Source organism: Indicator indicator, chromosome 14 (assembly GCF_027791375.1).
Source record: "Indicator indicator isolate 239-I01 chromosome 14, UM_Iind_1.1, whole genome shotgun sequence".
NCBI classification, from domain to species: Eukaryota; Metazoa; Chordata; class Aves; order Piciformes; family Indicatoridae; genus Indicator; species Indicator indicator.
In genome coordinates, this window is record NC_072023.1 from 16,765,522 (window position 1) to 16,791,140 (window position 25,619).

The following is a 25,619-nucleotide window of genomic DNA, read 5'->3' on the forward strand; positions in this document are numbered from 1 at the left end:
TCTTTGAAGAGGAACTTGGGAAATACTGCATCAGAGAACAAATTCCTATTTAACAGATATGACTAAATCAGATTTATTTAAGAATTTTCAGGTCACTAATGATGCAGAAGCAATTTATGAGAGCACAGGTAAACTCTACAGCTCAAACTGAGTTTTGTTTTGCTCCTAAGGCAGGAATTCAGATGTTACAGCCCCATGTCCCTTAAACTATCAAATCTCATCTTTGAATACAGAATTAATGTAAAGAGTTGCCTTTGTTTAGGAACAAAACTGAGTTAATGATATGTGTCACCTAATGCTAGACTTTAATTATTTTTTTTTAAGTTGTCTCAGCAGTGGGATTACATATTGCATATAATTTAGTCTGGATATCAGTGTAAATTAGACACACAGGTAACACTATAAAATGAAAAAATAACTTAGACATATAATTTATTTAGTGAATAAAGGTAACAGAGGAAAGACTGTGTCAAATCTTTAAACTTTTTTTTTAATTATTATAGTTTTCCATAAAACAACATAGAGAAAATGAAGCACTGTGGGAAAGGGTGCTGCCACCTTACAACTCTGGTTTAATCAGCTGATGCAATACTCCTGATGGCCACTAGAGAGCACCCGTGCTTCCCGGGAGACGGGTGGGACCTCACCGGAGAAACACAGCCCGGAATCGGAGATCCAGGGCTCTGGTTCTGCGTTTGGTGTTTCCTCCTGGATCTGAATGCCCTCTAGAAAGGGTAGGTCCTACCATTTTTAGAGCGCATTTGGTCGTGCTCATCTTGCTTTCCCCCATATTACTCCAAGCAAAAAAACCCAAAAAGCTTCATCTGAAGTGTCTCTGGAGCGTTACCAAATTGTAATAGCCTTGCTGCAATGCACGACGAGATATCATATAGAGCCTGCAGAGCCTCAGGAGGGGCCAGGGTGTCCAGAACCCACTGGCTTCAAGCTTTCCTCTCGCAGGGGCCTGCTGCAGCTCTCCCCTGCTACCCTCGGGTACCAACAGTGTCTTGCCATGCTATGTAAGTGATGAAACACATCGTTTCATATTAATGACAGCTTCATCAGGGCTTGAGGAAGGCTTTTAATAAATCTGAATTCTGTCTCTTGCAATTCTGGAGCACATGGGAATAACTGAACCAGATGTCCTCTGTAGGCTCATCTGAAGTGAAACCCACAAGAGTTTGAAAAACACCCCCAGCCAATTGCTGCTTAAAAACTTACTGTTTTGAAGGTGAAGAACTCAAGGAGATGAATCTTGACTCATTATGAGCATTTAGGTCCTGAGATACACCCATCAGTTGAGGCTGGCAGTAGTGCTACCATAATAAAACTTGTCCCCCTGACCTCCCCTCCAAGTTTAAATTTCCCCTTCCCTTTTATATTACTATATCTTTTAAGCTGAAAGTTTGAGGGTGTCAATATTTGGTTCGCATGAACAGTACTGCAAGATTCTATACCCAGTTGTACAGTTAAAAATGTTTATGCTGTTATCCAATAGATGAAAGTTTAAGTAATAGCACCTTCTTCCTCAGCAAATCCATCTTTCCCATTTCAGTGAGCACATTTAGGCTCATGCTTTATTTCTGACAGCAATAAAAGGGCTGGATTCTCTGCTAGTATCAAAAAAATAAATGATAGCTCTATGCCAATGGAAAAAATTATTTTTTATCTAAATCCATATACCTCAATTACATCTTAATTACACAGAAAATCCAGTTATAATTGCTCAGTGCTATTATTGCTCAGCTAGAGACAGTATTTAATTACTTGAATTAATATTTAATGTGTTGTATTGGAATGGATGAAATGCTATAAAAGACACAACATATATTAGAATATTGTTGCAGTTTATAAGTCCCCATTACTCTAGAAACGCAGCTACAGAACCAACAATCAATTAAACTGGAAACTGTAATTTCAGATTACTTGACTACTGGGAATTTTAACCCTGAAATCTCATCCTGTCATGATCTAATAGTATCCCAAGCTGTTGGACCCATGTCCCTGTGTGGTGATCACTGTGCTGCTGTTTTTAGATGAGGAAAGTCCCAGGCCAACTGCAATGACAATTCTGCTGCTGTAGCCTCTTGCATTCAGATTTATTCCTGGGCATAAGCTGATGCACCAAAGTAAATGGAACTATTTGCATGCTTAAATTCAACATTAAGTGTTCACAGATCTGTAATCTAATACAGGGCTCAGGAGGATATGCTATGCAAAAAAATTGACAGTGTTCTTGGAAAGCACACTATGATACAGTCCTCTTTTGGCATTTGATATAAAACGTAGTAATTCTCAGCTTGTTTGCATTGCTGAAACCTCAAAATAAAATGGTTTGATCATTTTTTTTTAAGCTGTGAAAATGCTTTGAAGTAATAATTTACCTTTTTTAATTTTTAAAGTATAGCTTTGTAACAAGTCTGTCTCAAAATAAAAATTGCAATTACTGTTTGAGTCAGCTTTATCATGTAGTGATGTCCTTTTCCTTTTTTTTTTTAAAGAAGGAAACACAGATTTTATTTCTTAAAGCATTAAAAACATGACAACGGCAAGATAAATTATTTCTGACTAAAAAGAAAAACCATTTTAAAAAAATCAAAACCTGCTTTCTTATCAAACAAATACCCAATTTCTGTACAGTCCAAAGCCACCAGTCACACCCTTACATCTGCCGTTCTCTTCCTGAGGAGTGCTTAATCTTTTATAACATTTATTTTTAATTCCCTTAAATTTGCAATTGAACTTTGAAGCCTGTGGAGTGCACCAGCAGCCAAGAAGAGTGCAATGGGTTGTTTGCACCATCTGTTCCATACATCCCACCAGCAGGGCCACCTGCAGCTGCTGAAGTGCTGGGCCAGGTGGTCTCCTCCACACTTGTCCTCCCCACCACTCCAGCAGTACCTGCCTTGGCAAGGGGTGAACATACCCCTGAGAACCTCTCCACACACCTTCTGTTTTGTTTTCCAGCATTGGCAATTTTGTAATTTTGCAATAACACTATCAACATGCCTGTGCATCAGACTGGATGGTAGCTGATCCCTCCCTGCCCCTCTGCTTTTGCTTTGCTCCAGAGGAGAGGCTTTTCTGCCTTTGCCCTTGGTGAATGGCAGGTGCTGAGAAAAGCAGAATTAAAGGGCTTGAAAAGAAGCAGGGAGGAAGGGAAGAAAGGTCTGCCCTCACCATGATTGAGTGAAAGGTTAAATAACCTGTGAGTAAAATCTCTTCTCTGAAGTGCTCCTGGGAAAGCTTGCGAGTGACCTGTATAAACAAGAGACATTCCCGACTGACTGCTTTAGTAGCAACTTACCTGCTTGTTGGCTTTCAGCACTGCTCTCAGGGTTGCAATCTGTTCCCGCTTCGTACTCAGGAGTGATTTCAGTTTCAGTATCTCTTCCATTAAGGCCTCTTTGTCTTTATCGATCATGGGAGCCAGTTCCCGAGCTGCAGCACGCTGGCGTGACAGCTGCAGCGACCGATCGACAGCCTTCTGCAAGTGCTTGATTTGGTCCCTTATTATGGCATTGAGGTTGTAGATGTTCATCGGCTCTTTGCGGATGTCACTGGTATCAGAGACAGGGGAGGAAGGAGGGGCTGTGATGACAGGAGAAATGGTAGGTGTTTTTGTCGGGCTCTGTTCCTTGCCAGGCTCTGTGGCCTCTTTTGTCACCTGCTCGGTTGGGGTCCTGGCTTCTACAGGTGACGCCACCCCCCTTCTTGCAAGCCGTGGGGAAAGGAGACCTCGAGGGTCATCTGGTCCTTTCAGGCTCCCACTGCGGGTGACTCTGCTTTGCCTGTAATAGTCCAACATGACCCTGTTTGGTGTCTCATTGTTGCACAGGCAGACATGATGGTAGAGCTGAGCCAGCTCCTCACTAAATGTCACCAGCTCGTCTTGGGCGGTGTTGAGGGTATTATGGTTTTCATTTGCTATGCTTGTCATCCTTTGCAGTTCTTTTTCCATGTGGACCATCTTTTCCTGGCTCTCCTTGGTTGACTTCTCCAGGCTTGTCACCTGCTCATCATACGTCTGGATTCTGCTCTCATACTTGGCCTTCTCTTCAGTGTAGTTTTCCACATATTTATTATATTTCTCCTTTAAGGCTTTGATTTCTGCTTTAAGGTCTATAACCTCAGTAACAGCTACTTTGTATTTACACTCTAGGATCTCCAAGCCATTGATGTCTACTTCATAGTCATGTGCTTCCTCGCTGGGGTCTCGGCCCTTCTCACCATCAAGCTCAGCTTTCAGCTCCTTGTTGCTCTGCAACCCCCTCATAGCATTGACATGCTCTGTGAGCCTGTGGACTCGTTCATGTTGCTCAGTCAGGGCTCCCTTGGTGTGCTCCAGCTGCGTCTGAGACTCCTGCAGATTGGCCAGGAGAATGGCTTTCTCTCTCTCCACCTGCAACAGAGTCAAAGTGAGAGACCCAGGATCTCATTCTACCTGTGCTGACCACCAAGCTCTGCAAATGAATTCATCAATTCCACTCCCCCATTCTGCATGCACCTAAATTGTCAAAGAGATGAATGTAATTCTGAGAGGGTTATCAGGTTGGCCTGTTACAATTTGCAGTGTCACATAGCCCAAACACTAAGTGCCTAGCTGGTCAGAGTAATGATACACAATTGATTACAACATATGTTCCATGAGCATATGAACTGCATCACTGTCAACTACGAGCCATGCCACTTGGTGCATAATACATTTCTCAATGGAGTTTCAATTCATATCTCCATGAATATCTCTACCAACCCTTCACAATATTTATTTACATCATTGGACTGTTGGAAACTTTCATTAAGGCTTGATTACAGAATTCAAATACAGTAAACAAATGGCTGTGTACTTTTCTGTGGATTAGATTAAATAACCTGCTGTGTGGGAATAATACAGATCAGGAAACTGAGGACATGCAACCTCCCACGACTCCTCATCTCCAGTGGGGAACTGTAAGTCCTTTTAAGGGCAAGACAGAAAAAGCAGGGTTCGTGGCATAAAATGGTTCTGACCTCATAAGTTCCTTTCTGAACAGACACAGAGAAATGTGCATGGTGCACAGCAGAAGATGTTGTGGAGAAGGACTCTAGAAGATTTAATGCTCAGCGTCTTAAATCAAGTGAACAAGAAAAACTTCGTTTGATCTGCTCAGTCATTTGCTACTCATGCTAACAACCCTGAAACATTCCCAATTTCAAGTTGTAAGTGTAATACTCCATCTTGTTTTATGCCTTTGTCCTGTTCTGAGTTGTGAATTGGGAAGTAGTGGAAGGCACAAGGAGATGGGATCCTTCTTGCTTTAATGGCTTTTGTAGTGGGATCCTGAGCCTACCAGGTCTACTGCGTTTTCTTTCCCATGGTTGCAGTATTTCAGCCTTGTGTTTACACATGCAGTGCAAATGGCACACTCTGCATTCCCTTTATGAGCACCTGAATTACTGATTCAGAGAATTTAAATTTGTCAGTTCTGAAAAACCCTTTTAAAATTAACTTTCATTCCCTATCAGTATTCCCCCATGCAGTATTTGGAAGATAGTCAAATTGGTCATCACAGATCTCACTGAAGGAAAAGAAAAGCCTTTTGGAGACCAAAAAGGCATTAATCCATCTCACAAAAAGTTCCAAGCAGTGCTCCAGACTCCTATTTTATCCTAACAAGGCATTTGGGCAATGATTGCAGCTCAGAAGTATTAAGCATATTATGGTACTCTGATTTTACAGACAGGCTTTCAAAACATTAGAACCTGCAATAAACTGCAGGCAAAAACTGCAAGAATAGAAATAGAAGTCATGTTAAAAACACCTAAAAAAATCAGCCTAGTTTTTTTGTGTACAGGTGACTTATTAAAAGCAAACAAAGCCAAAGAAAAACCCAACTCATGCAACCAAAACCAACCACCAAACCACACAACCCAGGGCCAAACTAAAACCGCAGGGCCAAACTTGTCTTTATTTTATGATCCAGGAAAAATCTGTCTTCTTACATATAGGGTGCTTCATTTTAGGCACTTCATAGTCTGTGCAGAAGAGGACAGATGAGTACTGTGAGTATATTGGTCCATTTGATAGTATTCCCCTGTTGCTGCCTCATACTGTCAAGCCACTCCCCTTACTGCTCATCCTCCATGCCAACCCAGGGAAAACAGGAAAGCATCCCCCTTTGCCAAGGGCATCTTCTTAAAATGTAACAACTTTCCACAGATTTCTCAGTCAGCCATGACCTGAGGAGTCTCAGAGATTGACCCACCAGCCTCTCCACGAGATTCCCTCTGTGGGTTTTTTTTTCCATCAAGCAGTTTGCCCTGGGTCTGCTACCCCAAAAACATTCAACATAACTCTGGTTGTTACCACCTGGTATAACAAGCTAGGTGTTAATTGTGTTACTGTCATCAGATATGAAAGTATTTCTTCCTTCAGGTTGATAAGGTGAGCTACATATGAGAACAAAAAAAAAAAAAAAATCATATAGGTAGTAAAGATCCATACATTACACACCAAAAGGCAGTTGGCTTTTTTAAGGTGCATGGATACACTGTGGGCAAGTTCACACCAAAGCAGGTAATGTAGATTGCACTCATGTGAAAACAAAAATAGAGCTTACAGCCAGAAGGCCTTTCCTTCAAGAAAACAATTTGATGTTAAAGCAGCACAGTGTTTTAGTGTCTGCTTAAATTAGACATCATCTATCCTGCCAGAAGGAAAACTATAACAGAGCTAATTGGGATCATTATGATAATTTCTCTTCTGAACATAAGTGTGAACTGGAAACAAAAATTCTTTCAAATAGGATTCTTTCCAGAAAAAAAAAAAAAAAAGGTGTGGGGTGGGGGAAGCCACTTTTAAAACCCATATGCCATTGTGGAGAGCAGATAAAATTAAATACACAGATCTACTACATTTTACACATTCTGACCCAGTAATTATGGATTAACCTATTTACTTGTGTTTAAACTTATAAGTACCTGCTCCTACTTCTAAGGAAAAAAGCCCAAAGTTCCAACTCAGCCCTAAGCACACCTTCTACGTATTAATGACTCTGCTGTTTCCAAGTATGGTAACTATATTTTTTGTTCTAGACAATACTATACTCCTATTGCCATGCACAGCAAACTTTTGGGGATTGCAGTTATTTTTCAGTCCAGTTGGTGGAGCTTTTTTTTTTTTTTTTTAAACACTGAAATTAGTAGCTGCATCTTGAAATGAAAATAAAAACAATTCAAAACTAGATGTACCTTTTTCGTGATGCATCCTTTCCTTTCAAAGATTTCACTTGGAAATTCCTTCCCAATTTTCTCTACTGTTTACTTACAGAAACCAATTTTACCCTTGCTATTTATCCTTTCTTTCCTTTTTCTAATAACACTAGAACATCAGTGAAAATTCCTAGTGGGGACTAGAAAAAATTGAGAGAAAGTCAGCTCAAGAACCTTGAATCTCAGCTCTGTCATATTTGTCAGAGAGTACCAGGCAGCTAGAGAAGACTATCAGAAAGTGGGATGCATGATTTATTTATTTATTCATTCATTTATTCATTTATTTTCTCCTCTTTGTTTTATAAGAGAACTAAATATAAATTTTCCAAACACAGTGCTGGCCTCAGGAACAGGGAAAGCATCACCATGGAAGGAACAAAGGAGTCCTAGGTTTTAAAGAGAAGATAGAGAATTCTTTCCTCTGAACAACAAACCTGAAGGAAAAGCAGACAGCTTTGAGTTTTTCTGAGACAATCTCAGAATACCAGAATTTCAGCAAGACATTTGTTACTAAGTGGATTTAAAAGATGGAAAGGGAATAGTTACAATTAAGTCCTTCCTGGGTATCAGCATAGATTGTGGAGCAGCAGCACCCTAAAGGTGCAGAAGGGATTATATCTGTCATACTGACTGTTTTAGAGAGGGCTTTGTTTGGAGACTAAAAGGTGAAAAATTTTGCCACATGTGAAAAAAAGGCAAATCTGAAGCTTGCTTCACTCAAAAAGAGGAGCCTTCTTTCCTACAAACATAAAAGTAGTTCCCAAGAGAGGATCAGCTTTTTCAGCAACTGTCATAGTACAGCCACTTCAGAGAAAACAAGAGGAACACATACCAAATACTGAGATACAGTTGAATGAATACCACATGGCAAAGAAGAAAAAGAAAGAAATCCAGTTTTACTGAAGACCTTTTGTCATTAAATATCCCAGCTACGATGAGGAAAATTTTGGAGGAATTTTTCACATTTAATTTGTGTGACCCAAGGTGAGCTGATACAACTCAACAGGGAAGATGATCACTTTGTAAAATGTTCACATCAGTGTTTTGTAGCAAGCCTTTTCAGTATCTAAACAAATCAGCTTTCCAGCCAGGTGTAGTCTTTCTTTTTAAACCTAAAACCTTTTAACAGTATTAGAATGCCAAGCAATGGTGGAGACTATGGGCTCCAGCACTGCAAAACATTGTGACCAAAAAATTATTATATTTATTTTCTAGGGTTCTAAGTTCCTCACTAGTGACTGTCAGAAGGCTGCCTCTTTAAGACATGTAAAATAAATATGTTTTTTAATTAGAGATTATAAAAAGAGTTTCAGTATCTTTCAAGTAGAAGTTTGCTGATTCATCAAGCTCCCTATTTAATTTAATAAAATCAAGACAAAACATACCAAAACTAACTTTTTTTTAATTTCCAAGAAGCTTTTACTCCAAAATTATATTGCATAGACTTCATTCTAAATTATGACTGAAATCATTACAGTGTATTTTAAAATCTGAACATTCCAAAGTATTTCTTCTGAATCTATGTCTTTTAGTTTTTAATATTGTATTTCTGAACTAAATAAAAAGCTGCATATAATATATATGTGCATATAGCCTATACATAAATGTATACATCCACACCCTTTACCTTTTAATTACTGGCAAAGTTTGACAGGATTTTTCCACATAAAGAAAATTTTTCCCTCAAATTAGATATGTCTTGTGTCAAAGTTATTTATGCAAAGCCCTAGGTGTCAGCAGTGTTTGCCATGTCACAGCTCAGATCAAAACTTCCCACAGTGAGTTTGGCAATGAAGTAAATAAAACAATTAACTTTTCAGCAAATATAGGACAGACCACGTAAGGATTTATTGTTCTCTAGCAAGCACTGAAAATGGGTTTGCTCTACTTCCAAATTGTCTTTTACATTTTAAGCAGTAAAGGACTGACATTTACTCTCTGTAGAAGGCACTTTTTTGGAAGCCTGTAGCTAGAAAATGCTGGATGTTTCCCTCACAATGCTAAAACCTTTCAAGCTTTTGTGGTAGAGAAGATGTTCAACAGCTTGGGCAGTGGGACCCTTGCTCTGTGTGGCATTGTACCCCTTCTAAGATGACGTCAGCTTTGGGGCTGGCAGCTCAAGTTTTGATCTGGCTTGCATCCCAGGTTCCTATTCTGGTTCTGCCTGGGCTGATCTCAGATGAATAGAGAACAAACATTTGCTGTATGGTCCCCAAGGCACCCCCTGCAGCCTGCACATCCGCTGGGACTGCCAGCATGGACAACAGCACTCTGTGACATCCCATACGCCACATGCTCTCCAAGTGCACAGTTATTAAGAGGAGCACTCCTCTCCTTTTGTTCTCTTCTGACAGTATGCCAAACCTTGTTCCAAATGAATTTAATGGCAAACTCCCTCTGACTTGCAAAGGAACACAATCAAGTCTGTCTGTATTTTAGTGAGTTTTTTTCCAGATAGTTACGAAAGTACTTTATTCCACTAGCAAGCTCAGGGACATTTCCCATCATCCAACTAGGAAGAAGCAATCTAGCCACCTGCAACTGCAGCAACAAGGTTCCTTCCTCCTCTTCCTGATAAACATCTGCTCAGATCACACTGACTTTTCACAGACAGATTTTCTGTTTTCTAGGGATATTTCTAGCAAAATCTAGATACGAAGAAAGAAGTCGGAGAACAGGACATACATGGTCAAGAACATCAGTGGGGGAAATAATTACAAAAGCTGGCACTAGGGTCTGTAGGATGTGTTTCTAAACACTACAGGAGATTAAATTCAGCTCTTACCTGCATGAGTTGCTGCTTCAGTTTCTGTATTTCTGATATGTTAAGTTCACTGAAGAGGTCAGAGACAGGATGCAGAGATTCTCCTTTCCTACCCGAGGGAGTTCGGTAGTCACCGTTGAGTTTCACAAGAGGCCCATGGATATGTCCATTCATTTTGTCATCATTGTTGGGCTCACCCCCATCCTCTGCAAACTTCAATCCATCTACTGATATATTAATATGGTTATTATACATACTATCACTGAGGTTAATATACTGCGAGAGTTCCTTTCTCAGATTGTTCTTTTGCTCCCTTTCATTTTTTAATGTTTCCAGAGCTTCCTCCAGCTGATGCTCAGCAATCTCCTTCAGTCGAATGGCATCTTCTAGCTGACTATTAAGCAACACTGTCTCCTCCTCAAATCGTTTAATCTCATGCTTTAAGCCTTCATATTCAACCTGAATTAGACAAGACAGAGAACATTCATAATACTAAAACTTGAGTTATGAAAACCTGCCATTTATCAGCCTTATTGAAATAGGTGTTACAGAAACTACCATTCGAAATAGCAGACGTTGCCTGTAGATGCAAAAAGCTGGCTGCACAGAAACTGCAAGTGGAGCTTCCACTGTTAAAAACTCCACTGCTCACTTTTTCAGCACGTGAGAATCAAAAAACATAACACCCTTTTCTGAGTAACTTATGAGGATAAACAAAATATTTCATGGGATGAAGGTTGCATAGTAGCAAGTGCCAGGCTAATTATAGATTTATTATGAATTGCCATAAGCAATGCTGGTATACCATGGTATGTATAGATCTCAGGTTAATATAGTGTGATTTATTGATTGCAAGTATTCTGAAGATGACTTCATATCTAAATTCTTACCAGATGTAAAGTCACTGAGGCACAGATACTCTCAAGTATCTTTGTGTCTTAGTCATTTTCAAAAGCATGGATGGGAAGTATAAAAATGGTTGAAGAGCCTCAACTCTCTTCTGTGTCATGCAAGACACTCTATCATTCAAGAAGCATTTAAGTTAAAAATTTTAACAGCAAACCATTCATACAATCATTTTAAACTTAAGATGCCCCAAATTTTTACAGATTTTACATTTTCCAGATAAATGTAGTAGACAGCTTATCCAGCTACACAGTCCTTGAACAGTGTGTTGGAGATGTAATTTTGGAGCACTTGGCAACCTGTTGTTCTGACAGTGCTGCCTGAAGCATGTCCTCCAGTGACCTTGTGCAGCCTTGCCAGGCTTGGAGGGACTCACTGGTCTTTCTCCTTCTCAGAGGACAAGCTCCCCATCCCACGCTGAGGTGCAGTATTTTATTAAGGTATTCATACTGGGAATTCTTAAACAGAAAAGGAAAATCCATTATATTTTCAAATCTACATTTAGAAACTGGATTATCTTTTCTGACTGGAGGGGCAGATCCATCTGCTAGCAGTTACAGAAATGGAGTTATGGAGTGCCTTGTTATGCTAGCCTGGACAGTGTGTAAAAGGCAGACTATCCAGCCTGGATACTTAAATATTGATCACTGCAAGTTAACTCTTCTTATATTATAATTATAACAATTATAACAATTATATTATTGTTATATTACAACAACTCTTGTTTGTTCAATTTAAAGTACAACTGTGTTCTTGATTGCTTCAGCAGCAGTGTATGTATATCCAGCAGCAAAGGAAGCTGTGCTTTTTGTAAGTGGGAGAGAACAGACCCAATGACTACTTCTGTTTGGAGGCAACGGTGTGATTCCTTGGGGGTGCATTCAGTACTGCAGCTGCAAATTGCTGTAATGAGGAAAACAAAACAAAACAAACCTAGGAACATCTGACATCTCTTCACCTATTTCTGAAGCTTGACAAACTTGCAGGTTAGCATGTCTGAGAGGACAGCAACACTGGTACAGGAAAACACAGGGAGTAGAAAAAAAAGGAGAGTGGGAAACAGATTATTTCCTCTTTTCTCTGTTTCAGAAAAGGCAAGGAAATGCAAGAAAAACTGAGAGGAAGTTAAAGGCTGAACTTTGTCACTGGGCATTGAGTTCAGCATGCAGGGAGGGAAGAGATGAAAAGCAGGAAGCAAAAATATACAATTTCCTCTGTTTTAATAATTACTCTGCTATTTCAAAGTTCTGCAAAGAAATATTCCACAAGATTTTCCTAAAACTGAGGAAAGGGTCTGCTCATATGTCAGAAATGGGCAATAACACTGTTTTAGAGTAAGCATTTAGTAAGAACTCAACTGGAAACCACCCATACTAAGAAACTTCTATCAAAGTGCTCTGTGGAATCATACTATGGAAATCTGTGAAAAAGGTGTTCATTTTTCAGCGTAGTGCCTAGAATCCTTTGATGCTTACTTGATTCTGTTTCAGTGTGGACACCAGTTTCTGTAAAGTGATATTTTCTTCTTCAAGCTCAGTGTAGTCCTGCAGGAGTCTCGCCTCTCGAAACTTGTACTCTCGAATCTCATCTTTCATTCGTATCCTTTGTAGTTCCACCATTTCGTTATTCTGATGAGAGAAAATGCAAGTACATTACTGTTCATGCATGGATACTTTAAGAAAGGCCAAACAAAGAATTATTCCTCAAAGAGAAAAGATTTAGCAGTTCAAATCAAAAGACACACACCTTTTAATCTGAGGCCATGCGGTAATTTCAGGCAGTAATTAGAATATCTGATAAGGAAGCTTGAGTAAAACAGATGCTTATTGAAACAGAAAACCTGGCAAGGCTTTATCATCTCCTTAGTTATATTGCTCTATGATACAATTGGATTTAAATAATATTACCACCTGTTTTCCACTGAAGGATGCTTTCTACATCCATACAGAAATGCAATGAGTAACAGCATCTGTTCAGACCTGTTACTGAGCAAGGTGCACTCACCACATCTGTATATCTGCACACATTTAGAGGCACACAGATAAGTGGGGGGACCTGCCAGGCTCTTGAAAAGCCTGACAAATGCATTGCTGTGCTGAGCAGGATGCACCCAGCAGTCTGAGAACACACAAGGTCAACACTTTTATTTTCCCATTGGAATATACAGTTCCCAGACAGCCTTAGGAGATAGGTCACAAGGCATCAGTTTTACCAAGTATTGCTTCCATTGGATTCCACCTCTGCCTTGAGTTTGACTCGGATATAAAACACTCCATAGGAAGATGGAGTTAACACACAGCTGGAAGAGAATGGCAATCAACATGGAAAATAGGAGCAAGCTCCCCCTCAATCCTGAAGAGAAGCCTGCATTTTCCTGATAAATAAGAACAAACTAATCAGTCACATCTTCTTGGCTGCAGGAAGAACCTGAGCATTGCCACAACAGCTGATGGAAGGAAGCACTACTGCCACCTTAATGATGCCACCTGCCTGCTGGCTGTCAGAAAGAGCACACCTGGGAAGCACTAATGGATTTCTGTAAAAGATTTCAGTGTGGAAAGAGAACAGTTAGTGGCCTGAGAGCTACCTGGTGAATGTTTAAAAAAAGTATTACAGCAGAAATCATAGTCAGAGGGCTCTAAACAGTGTAAAACCACACATTCTGAATTGAGAATAAACAGAATTTTGCTTAGCACTTAAGTGAAATAAACAGTTGTAAACCCATGGAAAACAGTACTGCAAAACATGGGGGGGGGGTGGGGTGTTGGTGGAGAAAATCTTGATGCAAGAGTTACAAAACCACTTTTTAAAATGAAGCCTTTTTGTTAAGAAAGAAATTAAAATCATCATCTCCCCCTCCTGGCAGTGAATTAAGAATCAAAAAAAGACCCTACATGAATTCTTAACCAAAGGCATGCCTTTGGTTTAAAATATCCCCAGTGGCAGAAGAGTCAGAGAACTCTAGATAAAAGTAACTCTGCAACTATTCCTGCATCCATCACTGCCTAATAAACCTCTGAGTGAACTGTAAGAATGGCACTGCAGACAGTTTCATGAGATCAAGGCATTTTATACCTCAGAGCTGCCTGTATACATTTTGTTTCTGTCAGCACACTCTCAGGTGTGCCAGTTATTAGCACTTCATAGATGTGGGTATATGTGCAATTCTGAGACAGTACGTGGACAGCACCAAATTCATGACTCTACTGTGTCAAGTGTAATTACCCTACTCTGCAACTCTCTTGGTGTTTGGAAGATGATCAGCCCAGGGAATCAAGAGCAACCATCTGACATCCACCCAATGCACACAGTCACACTGCTGGTTGAAAGGAAGGAGTCTCTGAAAAGGGAGGAAGGAAAAAGTGTGGCCAGAAATAGAGGACATGAGCAAAGAATTTTTACTGAATCCTGACACATTGTTTCCCTGAAAGAGTACAAGGCATGCTACTTTGAAAATCCTCTCATACTAATTCTGCACAGTCAGAGCACATCTTTGTCTTTCCTTTTGCTGCAAACAGCGAAAGAGAACATGAGGTATCATCTTGCTGGAGTGTACAGGGCAAAAGCCTGGCCTTGTCAGTGTTCATGTGTGAGCAGCCACAGGACATGCTCTGCTTTTTTTCCCTTCATAGGAAATCTCTGTGCATTTTGTGGAAGGGAACTGGCCTTCAACCTAATTTTAAAAAGCATATGCTGAGTTTATCCCTTATTACTGTCAGTAAGCAGGATGTATTTGTTGATTAAACACAGTAACTTCTCACAACTCTCTATTGTTATTTTGAACTATTTAAAATATGTATTCCTTAAGCAGACAATAGGCAGTTATAGAGGATAGATCTTGCTGTATTGATACAGTGGCAGTAAGATGCAAATATGTTTTGGCACCATGTTAAAGGTAGATAATGGTTGGACTCAATGATCTTAAAGGTCTTTTCTGACCAAAACAATTCTGTGATTCTATGATTTCATTTGGCTGCTGAATCAGTGGCAAAACAGACTGGTATGAAAACAGTATGATGGGATTTAAAACACATGGCAGAAAGTGTGGCAGCAGGGCAGTTATCCATATGAGCCACTAGAGGACAATGTAACCCAAACTATTAGCAATATAATTTGTAATTAAACTTTACTGGTAATCAAGCACTAAACATTACATTTGCAGGGTAAAGCAATTGAGCCAGATGCTTTTACTAGAGCACTGCCTCAGATTTTTTTTTACGTTTGTGGTGAGGATTGCCCTACAATCTGTAAAACCTACTGGATCTGTAAAACCCAAATTAATCCAAAAGGTGGAGCTAATGATATACAAGCAACAGTTTAATTACTGCACATTATTTTCAGTCCCAGTCACCAGCTGAACATGATGCAATGGTTTTAACAGATTGGTGACGAAGAAGGAGGAAAAGGCCTTTCTCTGAAACTATAGAAAACAACAGAGTCTTTGTCAGCATTGCATCTAATTATACATGAACACTAATTGCGGAAGATGTCAGTCACATAGCATGTCTAATGAACCTACATATAACGGAACAGACCATGAGAAATTAAAAACAGAAGGCTCAGATAAGATAAAGTCTGTTCAGGTCACCTATCCACTAGTAGAAATATTTTCAGGCTTGGCATATATGAAAAGTAGAAGACATCTCTGGGTTTTCAGACTTGCATATATGAAAACTGGAAGGCATTTTTAGGTTTTAGAGGGGCAAAGATCAAATCTGTATAATGCAACCATCACTTCAATCCTGGCAGGACTCTGAGTATCAGTGGAATACAAATACTAAATAATAAACTTTTGTACTTACTACCAAAATGAAATGCACTGTATATGAATATCCTATTCATTTTTGACTCAGTGACGACTTTTAAAGTAGTGCATTCCATATGCTACATATAGAGCACGTTGTATTGCACATGTAGATACAGTGTAGTACATTGCGTAATATCAAATAATTGCAGTTGAGAAGGTACTGCAAAATGAAAGAATTCAAAAGTCTAATGTTGAAATTATAAGAAAGAATTATGGAAAAAAAAAGATCCCTCCCCAGGTCATCTTTATGCCTGAACACACACTGTGTTGCCCAAGGAAGCCACTTTTTACACTCTTGTGTCCTATCTGTATACTTAAGAAAAGCAAACTAGGCAAGGGACAGTGGTTCATATTCAGGGTGAGATTTGAGCTCTGGTGACTCCTGATTTCCTGAACTGTGGACCCATAAACTGAACTCCCTGGAAATTGGTGGTGTTTTGAAGTTTTCATTTTAAAACAAATCCAGTTTCATTATCTACTTTGGTTCTCCCTTATCTTGGGGATACATAAAGGATTTTTTTTTAATTTCTGGTTATTGTCTACTGGGTTCAGTCCCAAACAAAATTGGGGAACTAGTAGTAGGGCTTTCTCCCTGTGTTTTTTCCCCCCATACATATTGCAATTAAACACACTTTTTTTTCCACGCTGCAAACCAGCCTTATAATCAGAAATTAATTATATGCCAAAAACTACCCTGACTAAATCATTGCTTATCTGTTGGAATATGCAAGCCATAGCATGATGCTCTGCATAACTTCCTAATTTTCATAACTCATGAATAAAGAACAGTGGGAAATGTATATGCTTCCAATTTAATGGCATTGTATTATAAGCTGATGCAGTATATATATTTGATCTGATGACAGTTTTATTGCATGAGCAGTAAATTGAATGTAATAGAAAGTTTATGCTCAGGCATGATCTCATGTGTTTGCTGACAAGTCTCACTGTAAATTTGCATGTTGTGTTTACTTTGCTCTGCAGAGGAAAATAAAAGATGTATTTTTTATGAAGAACAGTAACAGGCATATCATAGAAAATAAAATTTAACTGGGATTCAAATTTAATTACAAATATGCTAACTCCACATGGGGAAGCACTGCCAGCACAGCCTTGGCCAAAATCAGGTTTGAGATGATTTTTTCAGGATGATTCTGTCACAAAATTGACCCCCATTGTAAATTATTTTTGTTTCTCTTTAAATATATTGCTTGTATCTACCTGGAAACATGCGAGTATACATCATAAAAATAGCCAAACCCTAAAGTATCTTTGATTAATTATACTTTTAGAATACACAAGTATACCCTTAGAAACTTTTAAGTCCAATTGTATCTCCTCTTAAGAAGCTTCTAACATGAATTATGAGTACATTTTTTGCTTTCTGTAAGCAAAGAAAAATCATTCAAAAAATTCTTCTCACCAGCATTATGTAGCAGGACACTTCTGGAAAGCCACCCCTCCCTTTTTTTTCTACTGACAGAAGAATCCAGAGAGGAAAATAGCACAAGGAAAACACCCAGAAAGAGAGTAGGGACGAGGCAGCCAGGGAGCACCAGCTGGTCTGCAGAGATACCCAGCCTGCCCTGGCAGGTCATTCTGACAGGAAAAGAGAAGATTAAAAAAACAGAGGATGAAAGGGGAAATAGAAGAGTGAGAACCTGTGTCGAGGCAATCCCAAGCTCAGATACAGGCTAGATGATAAGTGGATTGAGAGCAGCCTGGCCAAGGAGGACTCGGGTGTGTTTGTGGATGAAAAAATGAAGATGAGCCAGCAATGTGCACTTGCAGCCCAGAAACTCAATCACATCCTGGGCTGCCCCAAAAAAAGCATGGGGATTCTACCCCTCTACTCTGCTCTCATGAGACTCCACATGGAGTACTGTGTCCAGCTCTGGAATCCTTAGTGCAAGAAAGACACGAACTTGCTCAAGTGGGTCCAGAAGAGGGCTAGGAAGATAATCAGGGGCTGGAGTATCTGTGAAGACACACTGAGAGAGTTGGTGTTGTTCAGCCTAGAGAAGAGAAGGCTCCAGGGAGACCGTATTACAGCCTTTCAGTCCTTAAAAGGGCCCCACACGACAGGTGAAGGAGGACTCTTTATCAGGAAGCGTAGTGATAAAACCAGAGGTAACATTTTCAAACTGAAAGAGGGTAGGTTTAGATTAGATACTGGGAAGACTTTCTATACTGTGAGGGTGGTGAGACACTGGAACTGGTTGCCCAGAAAAGTTGTGGATGTCCCCTCCTGGAAGAGTTCAGGGTCAGGTTGGGTAGTGCTTTGAGCAACCTCATCTAGTGGAAGGTGTCACTGGCCATGGCAAGGGGGTTTGAACTAGGTGATCTTTAAAGTCCCTTCCAACACAAACTATTTTATGATACTGCAATAACCATTTTCTTTTATTTGCCATCAAGTGTTTTAAGTCCCCAAATAAGGTCCTCTAGACCAGCCTTAAAGTTTCCCCTCTCTCACACAGAGGAATACTCACTGTGAACAGAAAGAAAGATATTTGCCATATTTACATATATATATATATATATATGCAAAACCATAATGAGATTTTGTGGATGACCTTATGTCACCTGGTCTGCCCGATCCTCATGATTCATCGACTGCAGAACCATTTCTGGTTCCCTTTCAAGACACAGACATCTCTGTATCCCAAAAATACATTATTTCAAAAATTCTTGTTCCTCTTTGTTAAAAGTCTGCATTGGTCTTTTTTATCTGAATTTATCTGATCTCATCCTTCAAAAAGACTAATTCAGGTGGCACTATTAGAGTTCGTACTATATCTGATCTGGCGTACCACTTTAAGAGCACAAAATATAGCTCCTATTGTCCAAAGGCAGAAACATTAAGTCTTGAAATTATGTAAATTACTGACATTTCTTAGCTCTTTCCATTCATTGTCTCAAAACCAGAAAAAAAAAAAAAACAGACATGCTGTTGTGCACAAGATATTTTTGAAAATACATCTGTAGAATAATATTAAGTGCCTATAATCTTTCTCTTCCATGGATTTACTTGCAGAACAATAGCACTATCAAAAACAACAATGAAAAAAAAGCCCTATATTTGTTAGCTATAACATACTGAATTGAAGTCAGGTCAAGATAATTTGTTTCAAGTTCTATCACCAGCAATGGCTCTTAAATAAAGCATTTACAATACCTCCAATAATTTAATCATCTCAAATGCTCAATGCACTTAATTGGAATCGCTAAATCTGAAGTAGTAAGGTGAGTGAATTTCTACCAAAGGACCCATTTATGTAGTTACCACTACATACTAGGTTTGAAATCTGGAGTATTTAACATTTTAAATACTGCTACATATAAATCCCTATAAAATAGCTGTTTTATTGACATTTTTATACAAGGGGAAATTAAAAGATAAAAATAGAGAATGTTCTGGGAGTATTCAATGTTCCTGCTGAGAATTATGCTCACATAATATTATAATAATCGCTTTATAAACTGATACAAACTACAAACCTCTAATCATACATATTTATCTGAAAAATAATGGTTTGATTTGAGTGCCTTTCTAGCAATTAATGCATTAGCATTGATGTATTAATTGTATATCAATTATACATTAATTATACTTAATTATAATTACTGTTACACCCTGTAACAAACAGTGCAGTAATATTCCTAACATGTCTTCAAAGGAACAGCAACTTCACCAAACTAAACAGCCTGAGAGGGAATGCAGGCTCCAAGGTTGCAGCACAGATCAGTTAATATGATCATACCTTAACATATGATCATTTCCATTAGCAAAATATCAATGGCTGGGAAAAGTTTTGCTGTAAGAAGAGCACTGTGGAGATCATTTTGTTTAAACTTACAACTCGTCTGTCTCTGACAGCTCCAGTGACATGAAATATTTTGTGTGAGAGTTTACTTCTAAATACCACACTAACTGGGGAAAAGTGTTATCAGCAGGAGCAGGCTGATAACATCTTTCAAAGGTAGCACTCTCTATGAAGATTCTTCCAACAGTCCATTCAAGCCTCTGATGGCCTTCAAATCCTTCAAATTTCTCCAGGCACCAATGGACAAAACCCATGTCCACGCAGCAGCCAGTCACAATCCAAAGTCAAGTCCCACTCCTGCATATAGAATCATGTTGATTGGAATAGACTCTTAATATCATCCAGTGGACAGCCAAGTCCACCACTAAACCATGTCCCTAAGCACCACATCTGCACATCTTTTAAATACCTCCAGAGATGGTGACTCCAGCACTTCCCTGGGTAGTTCCAATGCTTGACAACCCTTTCAGGTGCAACCACTCGTGTACCCTCCTTTGGTGCCACTTGAGGCCATTTCCTTTTGTCCTCTCTCTTGTTACTTTGGAGAGAAAACCAACATCTACATCACTACAATCTCCTTTCACGTAGTTGTAGAGAGTTATAAGGTTTCCCCTCAGGCTCCTTTTTGCCAGACTAAATATCTAATTCCAGTTCTCTCAGCTGCTCCTCCTAACACCTGTTCTCTAGACTCTTCACCAGCTTCCTCCATGCTAGTATGTTCTTGCTGCTATCTGCAACCTCGTTGCTGCAATCCAAACTCTGGTCAGGATAAAGTGCATGGGGCAGCAGGGTACTACCTCTTACCATCTTGGCTGCCTGGTTAGTATTATGATGATACCAAACCCAACTTGCTATTGCCAGAATAGCTCAGGAGAAGAAAAGAAGAAAAATATTGGGGTGTGGGTGTGCAGACAGGGGAGAGGGGGAGAGGGGAGAAGCAGGCTGGAGCATTGAACAGAATGTCAATTTTCAACCATTTTATGGGGGTTATTGTTTTCTATTTAAAATTTAAGAAACCAACAGCAGTGATTCTACATGACAATGCCTCAAGGCAGGCTTTTTGATGGAGAATCCACACAGGCCTTTTCAAGTTCATCAACAAACCAAGAGCTGGTATTAAAGCCTAACTGGTCACTTGGGAGAGGCATCTGCCAATTATACATATCTCTTTGAAAGGCCATCTGTTAGGTACAAAGTGCCAAATTTCCTTCTGGACCCAAAGGGGCACACAGGGTGTGGAGCTGTGATCAGTTTAAACTCAGCAGTGCCACAGCTGCTGCTCCCAGGTCCTGACCTTTGCTTGCGGCAGTGCTGGCTTTCACATCATCAGCCAGATCAGGGGCAGCAAGTCACTCCAAGGAAAAAACAATAAGTAAAAGGTTAGTTTTAGTGGTGTTGATACTCCCTGACACTGCTGAAAGGGTAGACACACAGATTCTGGTGCCAACAGGAGGTAGGGAACAGGAAGATATGATCATCAGCCATTTGGAGGTGTTAAGGGACTATCGACAACAGACAATGTCAAGTGACTAGGAATTTACGATAGAGATGAATAATGTAGGAGCACCTACATTATAAGAGGGGATAGGATAATGATTTCTGGGAAAACTGGTGAATGTGTATGTTTATATGCCACAAAAACTCATGGGTCCATGGATTTGGTGGTACACACCTTTAGGAGCCATCCTAGTGTACTACAGCACTGCAATAAAAAAATACTGACTTGACAAAACCACACTGGCTAGCAAGTGTAATTTCTTTGTTTCATGACCTTGACTAGTTTAGGACTCATTATCGTTTGTTGGTGTGGAAAAATATGTCCCTGTGTATTGACTACTTGCTTTTGCATTGCTTGCTCTAGCTTTTAATGTCAGTATGGTTTCAGAGATCCCTGTAGTAACCTGCCTGGGAGCGTGCTTGGCAGCAACTCTATTCTCCCATGTTCAAGGCACAGAGCTATGCTCTTTGTAAGCTTTCTATTCCCCATGGCAACTGCCTCCTCTCTCCTTAGGACTCAGAGCTATTTTAATTACAGCTGACTACTCACTCAATCCCACATTCTTTATACTCCTTATACAGTAATCAAGCCACGCTGTCGAGGGATGCACATGCTCTCAGCTCAGCTTCACCATCCCACACTGCACTACAACACTACCTAAGTTCTGGTTTCCCAGTTTGCAAGCTGAGACAGTTTTTGATCTTGTAAATACTGGCTAGAAATTGGAATACTGATGCCTGTGAATAAGTGCCTCTCCATTCTCCTGCTGTGGGAGGACTGTGCTGCAGTGTAGTGTTAGGGCTGAGGAAGCTAAGAGCATGTCATGACACACAGAATCAGGGCTGAGCAGCACTACTAGTAAATCTGTTCCTCAGAACAGTGCAGCTAGTAGGGGGGCTAAGTTCAAATTAATCAGACATGGAATTAATCCCCATGCTCAGCTCACAAAATATCATAAAAATAATAGAAAAGTGGATCTCAAAGGGGCTCCGTGGCAGCATCTATTGCATTTGTCTTTGCAGGGATAGGAGGAACTGTATCTATGTCATTCCTGGTATCTGTCTAATCTTTTTCTTAAATACTTCCAGTGACAGATCCCTTCACTTTTACCAGAAACTTGTTTCTTCTTTTCACTTCTGCCTTTAGCAGCAAGCTCTTTTGAATGTCTAATCTGAACTTGAGTTTCATACTGCAAGCAGAAAACAGTATTTCTTCTCCCATCCACAAAAGGCAGGAAAACAAATACATCTGTTCCTGTGTGCTGGAATCTTGAATTTACCCACCTCTCTTTCCTTTGAGGATCCCTAATATCTCCTACCACTGAGAAAACCTATTAGATGTCCTTACACTGACATACAGCAGAAACATAGGGAGATGGCTGATGATGACAATAGTAACCAGATGTTGAGAGAAAAAGGAGAACCCAGTAACACTTCATATTCCCTCTAGTACTTGGCCCCACACAGTGGATTAGGACAGGAGTAATATACTGAAGGAAACAAAGAAGCAGCCATTAAGAATTTTAGAAAGCAGTGTGAACAAATAGCTAAAAGATACAAAGAAACTATTCACAGGTACAAATCTATTTCAAGTAGTCATCTGCTGGGACATGCTCTATTGTGCTACAGAGGAGCTGTGAGAGCTCAGCATCAAAGCAGCTCTGTAAGCTCATGCTCATAGCAGAGCTTCCCTCATCAAAATTATTCTTGCAGATTGTCAGCTGCAGAGGTGTTTTAAAAGCTGCTCATGAATCTGCACCCACCACCCTCACAATGACAACAGACTATTTCAAGTTGCCCTTGAAAAATATCAATACAGTATAAAAGGCTGCTACAAAAGATTGAGCAACAAGAAAGTTAAACTTCAGTAATTCTCCTTCTTCTCCATAAGAACAAAGACATGGCATCTGCAAATAAACGCATCTGTGCCACAAAATTAAATGTGGCAAATTCTGCAATTAATAAGAGAATATTTCCTCAAGTCAGGAGTCATTTAAATAATTTAAATCCATGTAACATTACCCATCTGCTGCAAAAAGCAGCACAGCATTCTGCAGCTTCTTTGACCTTGTATGCTGAATACCCACCCGCCTCCACTTAATTCTTCTGTGGCATGAGCAGAAGCATCAAACGATGAAAAGAAGTTGCTTCATACTAAAAAGATAAAAGTGGCTTAATGAATAATGCCTTTTTTTCTCAAAGGCTTAGCAATTATATTTTAGGTAATATATTTGATTGACTTAGGTGGCAAATACAGCTGAAGGTGAGTACTTCATCTGTCTGTAAACTACATCCTTTAGAACTGATTTTTACACATAATTTTAATTCATTACAGCACAGAGGGTGATTCCTGAATACAAATGCCTACATAAACTAAACTGCAGTAAGGATTACTTGAATTTATTGATATGGACAGTGAAAACACCTGTACTCAGAAAATGTCTCTAACATTGTAGTGCTCTGGGCTATTCAATATAAATTGGTATGAAACCTGATCTTCACTTTTTCCTTTATTTTAATACAGATTGCATATTTCACAGGTTTGATATATATATCTATATATATGAAACAATCCACAGTAGTGTGTCAGTGTGAGCACTGATGTTTTTTTGTCTTGTTCTTAAAAAGCTGAGGAAACAAGGTCCCCATTGCTTAGCATTCAGGACAGAAATAAAATGCAATATATGCCATGAGAACACAGTGCAAGGGCTGACTACTAATGCCATAATCTCTGTGAGAGTTACTGAAGCATGTTGCTCGTGGCAGCACAACCTTAGAATTACATGATTCTTTTGGAAATTGAATAAACACTGAGTATTATTCACTGGTGCAATGCATCATAACAGAAAAAAGAATGACATCAAATGCCATATATACTTAGGCAGCAAAATATTAGCCAAGTTCTAGGATTGCTCAATTTTTTCTATAAACACCTTGTGGCATGAGGAGGACAGTATCTCATGGCAAATACTGAGTGATCTCTGTGATGCACACATGAGCAAATGGACTTGGCAGCTCTTGGAGCCAGGCTGTTCAGCATGACATGGAAGCAGTTTCCTTGTCATTGCTGAAGCTGTGTTCCAAGACCTTGCTAAATGAAGAACTTGTCTTTTTACAGATTCATGGGAATTTAGAAAAACATGCCCACGTGAGAAGTAGAGGGGAAAACAATTTATTTCAAAGACATGTTCACCTAAGCCTTATCTATCTCAGTATCAGTGTTTCTAAATTCTGAACTGAGCCTCTGCTCAAGACTTTCAGCCTGCCAGTGACAGCTGGGTGAAACAGGAGAGCCAGACGGGCCACCATGCCTGGCCCTGGCAGGCTCAGCCGCATGAGGGGGATGCAGGCAGCATTACAGCTTCCTCATCTAGCCCTTGGCAGTGATCCCCTCCAGGTGCAAGGGCACCCATGTATAACGTTGAGGTTTTGGACTGTAAATCTCCAGCTACTGATAAGAAACTTCTGTGGCAGTGAAGGACTGCAGTCCAAAAGTATTAATTGCTCCCTCTGCTTTCTGACATCACAGCAGGCCACTGCTGATGGGTAGCTTATGCTCCCTTTGCTTTCTGACTGATTTTTAATACAAAATATAACAAAACAATAGAGGATTACTCCAAGCTCATTACAGTGTTCTTAAGCTTCCTCTGAGTTTTTAAAGTACTCAACCAAGACCTTCAAGTAATATCATTACTAATGAAATCCATTTCAGCATGTAAGTATTCAAATGTGGTTTTCAGATCTTATTCTGTTGTATGCCCAATGGCTGGATACAGCACAACTAACTTCAGCTATACTCTACAAAAGAAGTGCAGCAGAATAATCAATCTCTTAAAAGAACAGCCATCCATAGGGAGGGAAAACAACATCATAGTTGAACTAGGTCAGAAATCAAAAAAGCAAGAAGAATGAGATGAGATCTATGAACTCTACTTTGTTAATTTATCAGTATGTTCCCTGTCATACCTACACAGCTGTGGAATGTTCTCAGGTATTTCATCACTGAAATATTGCTGCCAGTGCCGATAGAGAAGAAGCTCCAAGCTGCTAAACAATTCCTTAGGCACTTAATTATTATCCTGAACTTGAATTTATGCAGCATCTCAACCAGAGCATCAACTTTGCATCTTCCTGATCATGTGTGCTCATGCCAAAACAAACCATAATTTAAAACAAAATAAAACAAACAAACCCACAAACAACTGTCAGTAAAACACTTGGAATATTCTTGGTGCTCAGCTTGGCAGAAGGTGAGGATGGGAAGCCACTGTGGACACAAAATTTTGTATTCACAATGCAGACTCCCCTCTAGGTGAAAATGAATACTTTAACATACATAGGCTAGTGTGTATTAATTAGCCTGTATCAGAGGCATACAAAGGAGAAAGTCCATTATAATATCCTTGCAAGTTACTTGGCTGAGTTCAGTCTCATCAGGTATTAGGAATTTAACCTGTCAGCAGAAAGATTTTAATGCTTAGTAGTTAATATCTGAAGGAAAAACAAACGAAGTGCAGTAAGAGATGCCACAAACACAAGCATCTGCTCCTGTCTTTTCTACAGGAATCCC

At 39.6% G+C, this 25,619-nt stretch overlaps 1 protein-coding gene across 5 annotated transcripts in view; it reads right to left on the reverse strand.

Annotated features, from left to right (window-relative positions):
- The window catches only part of BICD1 (BICD cargo adaptor 1), a 146,034-nt gene that overhangs the window by 27,154 nt on the left and 93,261 nt on the right, over nt 1–25,619 (reverse strand). For all 5 annotated transcript variants that reach the window (XM_054386480.1, XM_054386484.1, XM_054386482.1 and 2 more), the window contains exons 3-5: nt 12,397–12,549; nt 10,037–10,474; nt 3,308–4,402 (exon numbers count right to left, since the gene is read on the reverse strand). In XM_054386480.1, the coding sequence (XP_054242455.1) occupies nt 3,308–4,402; nt 10,037–10,474; nt 12,397–12,549 (1,686 nt within the window). The remainder of the gene's footprint in view (nt 1–3,307; nt 4,403–10,036; nt 10,475–12,396; nt 12,550–25,619) is intronic.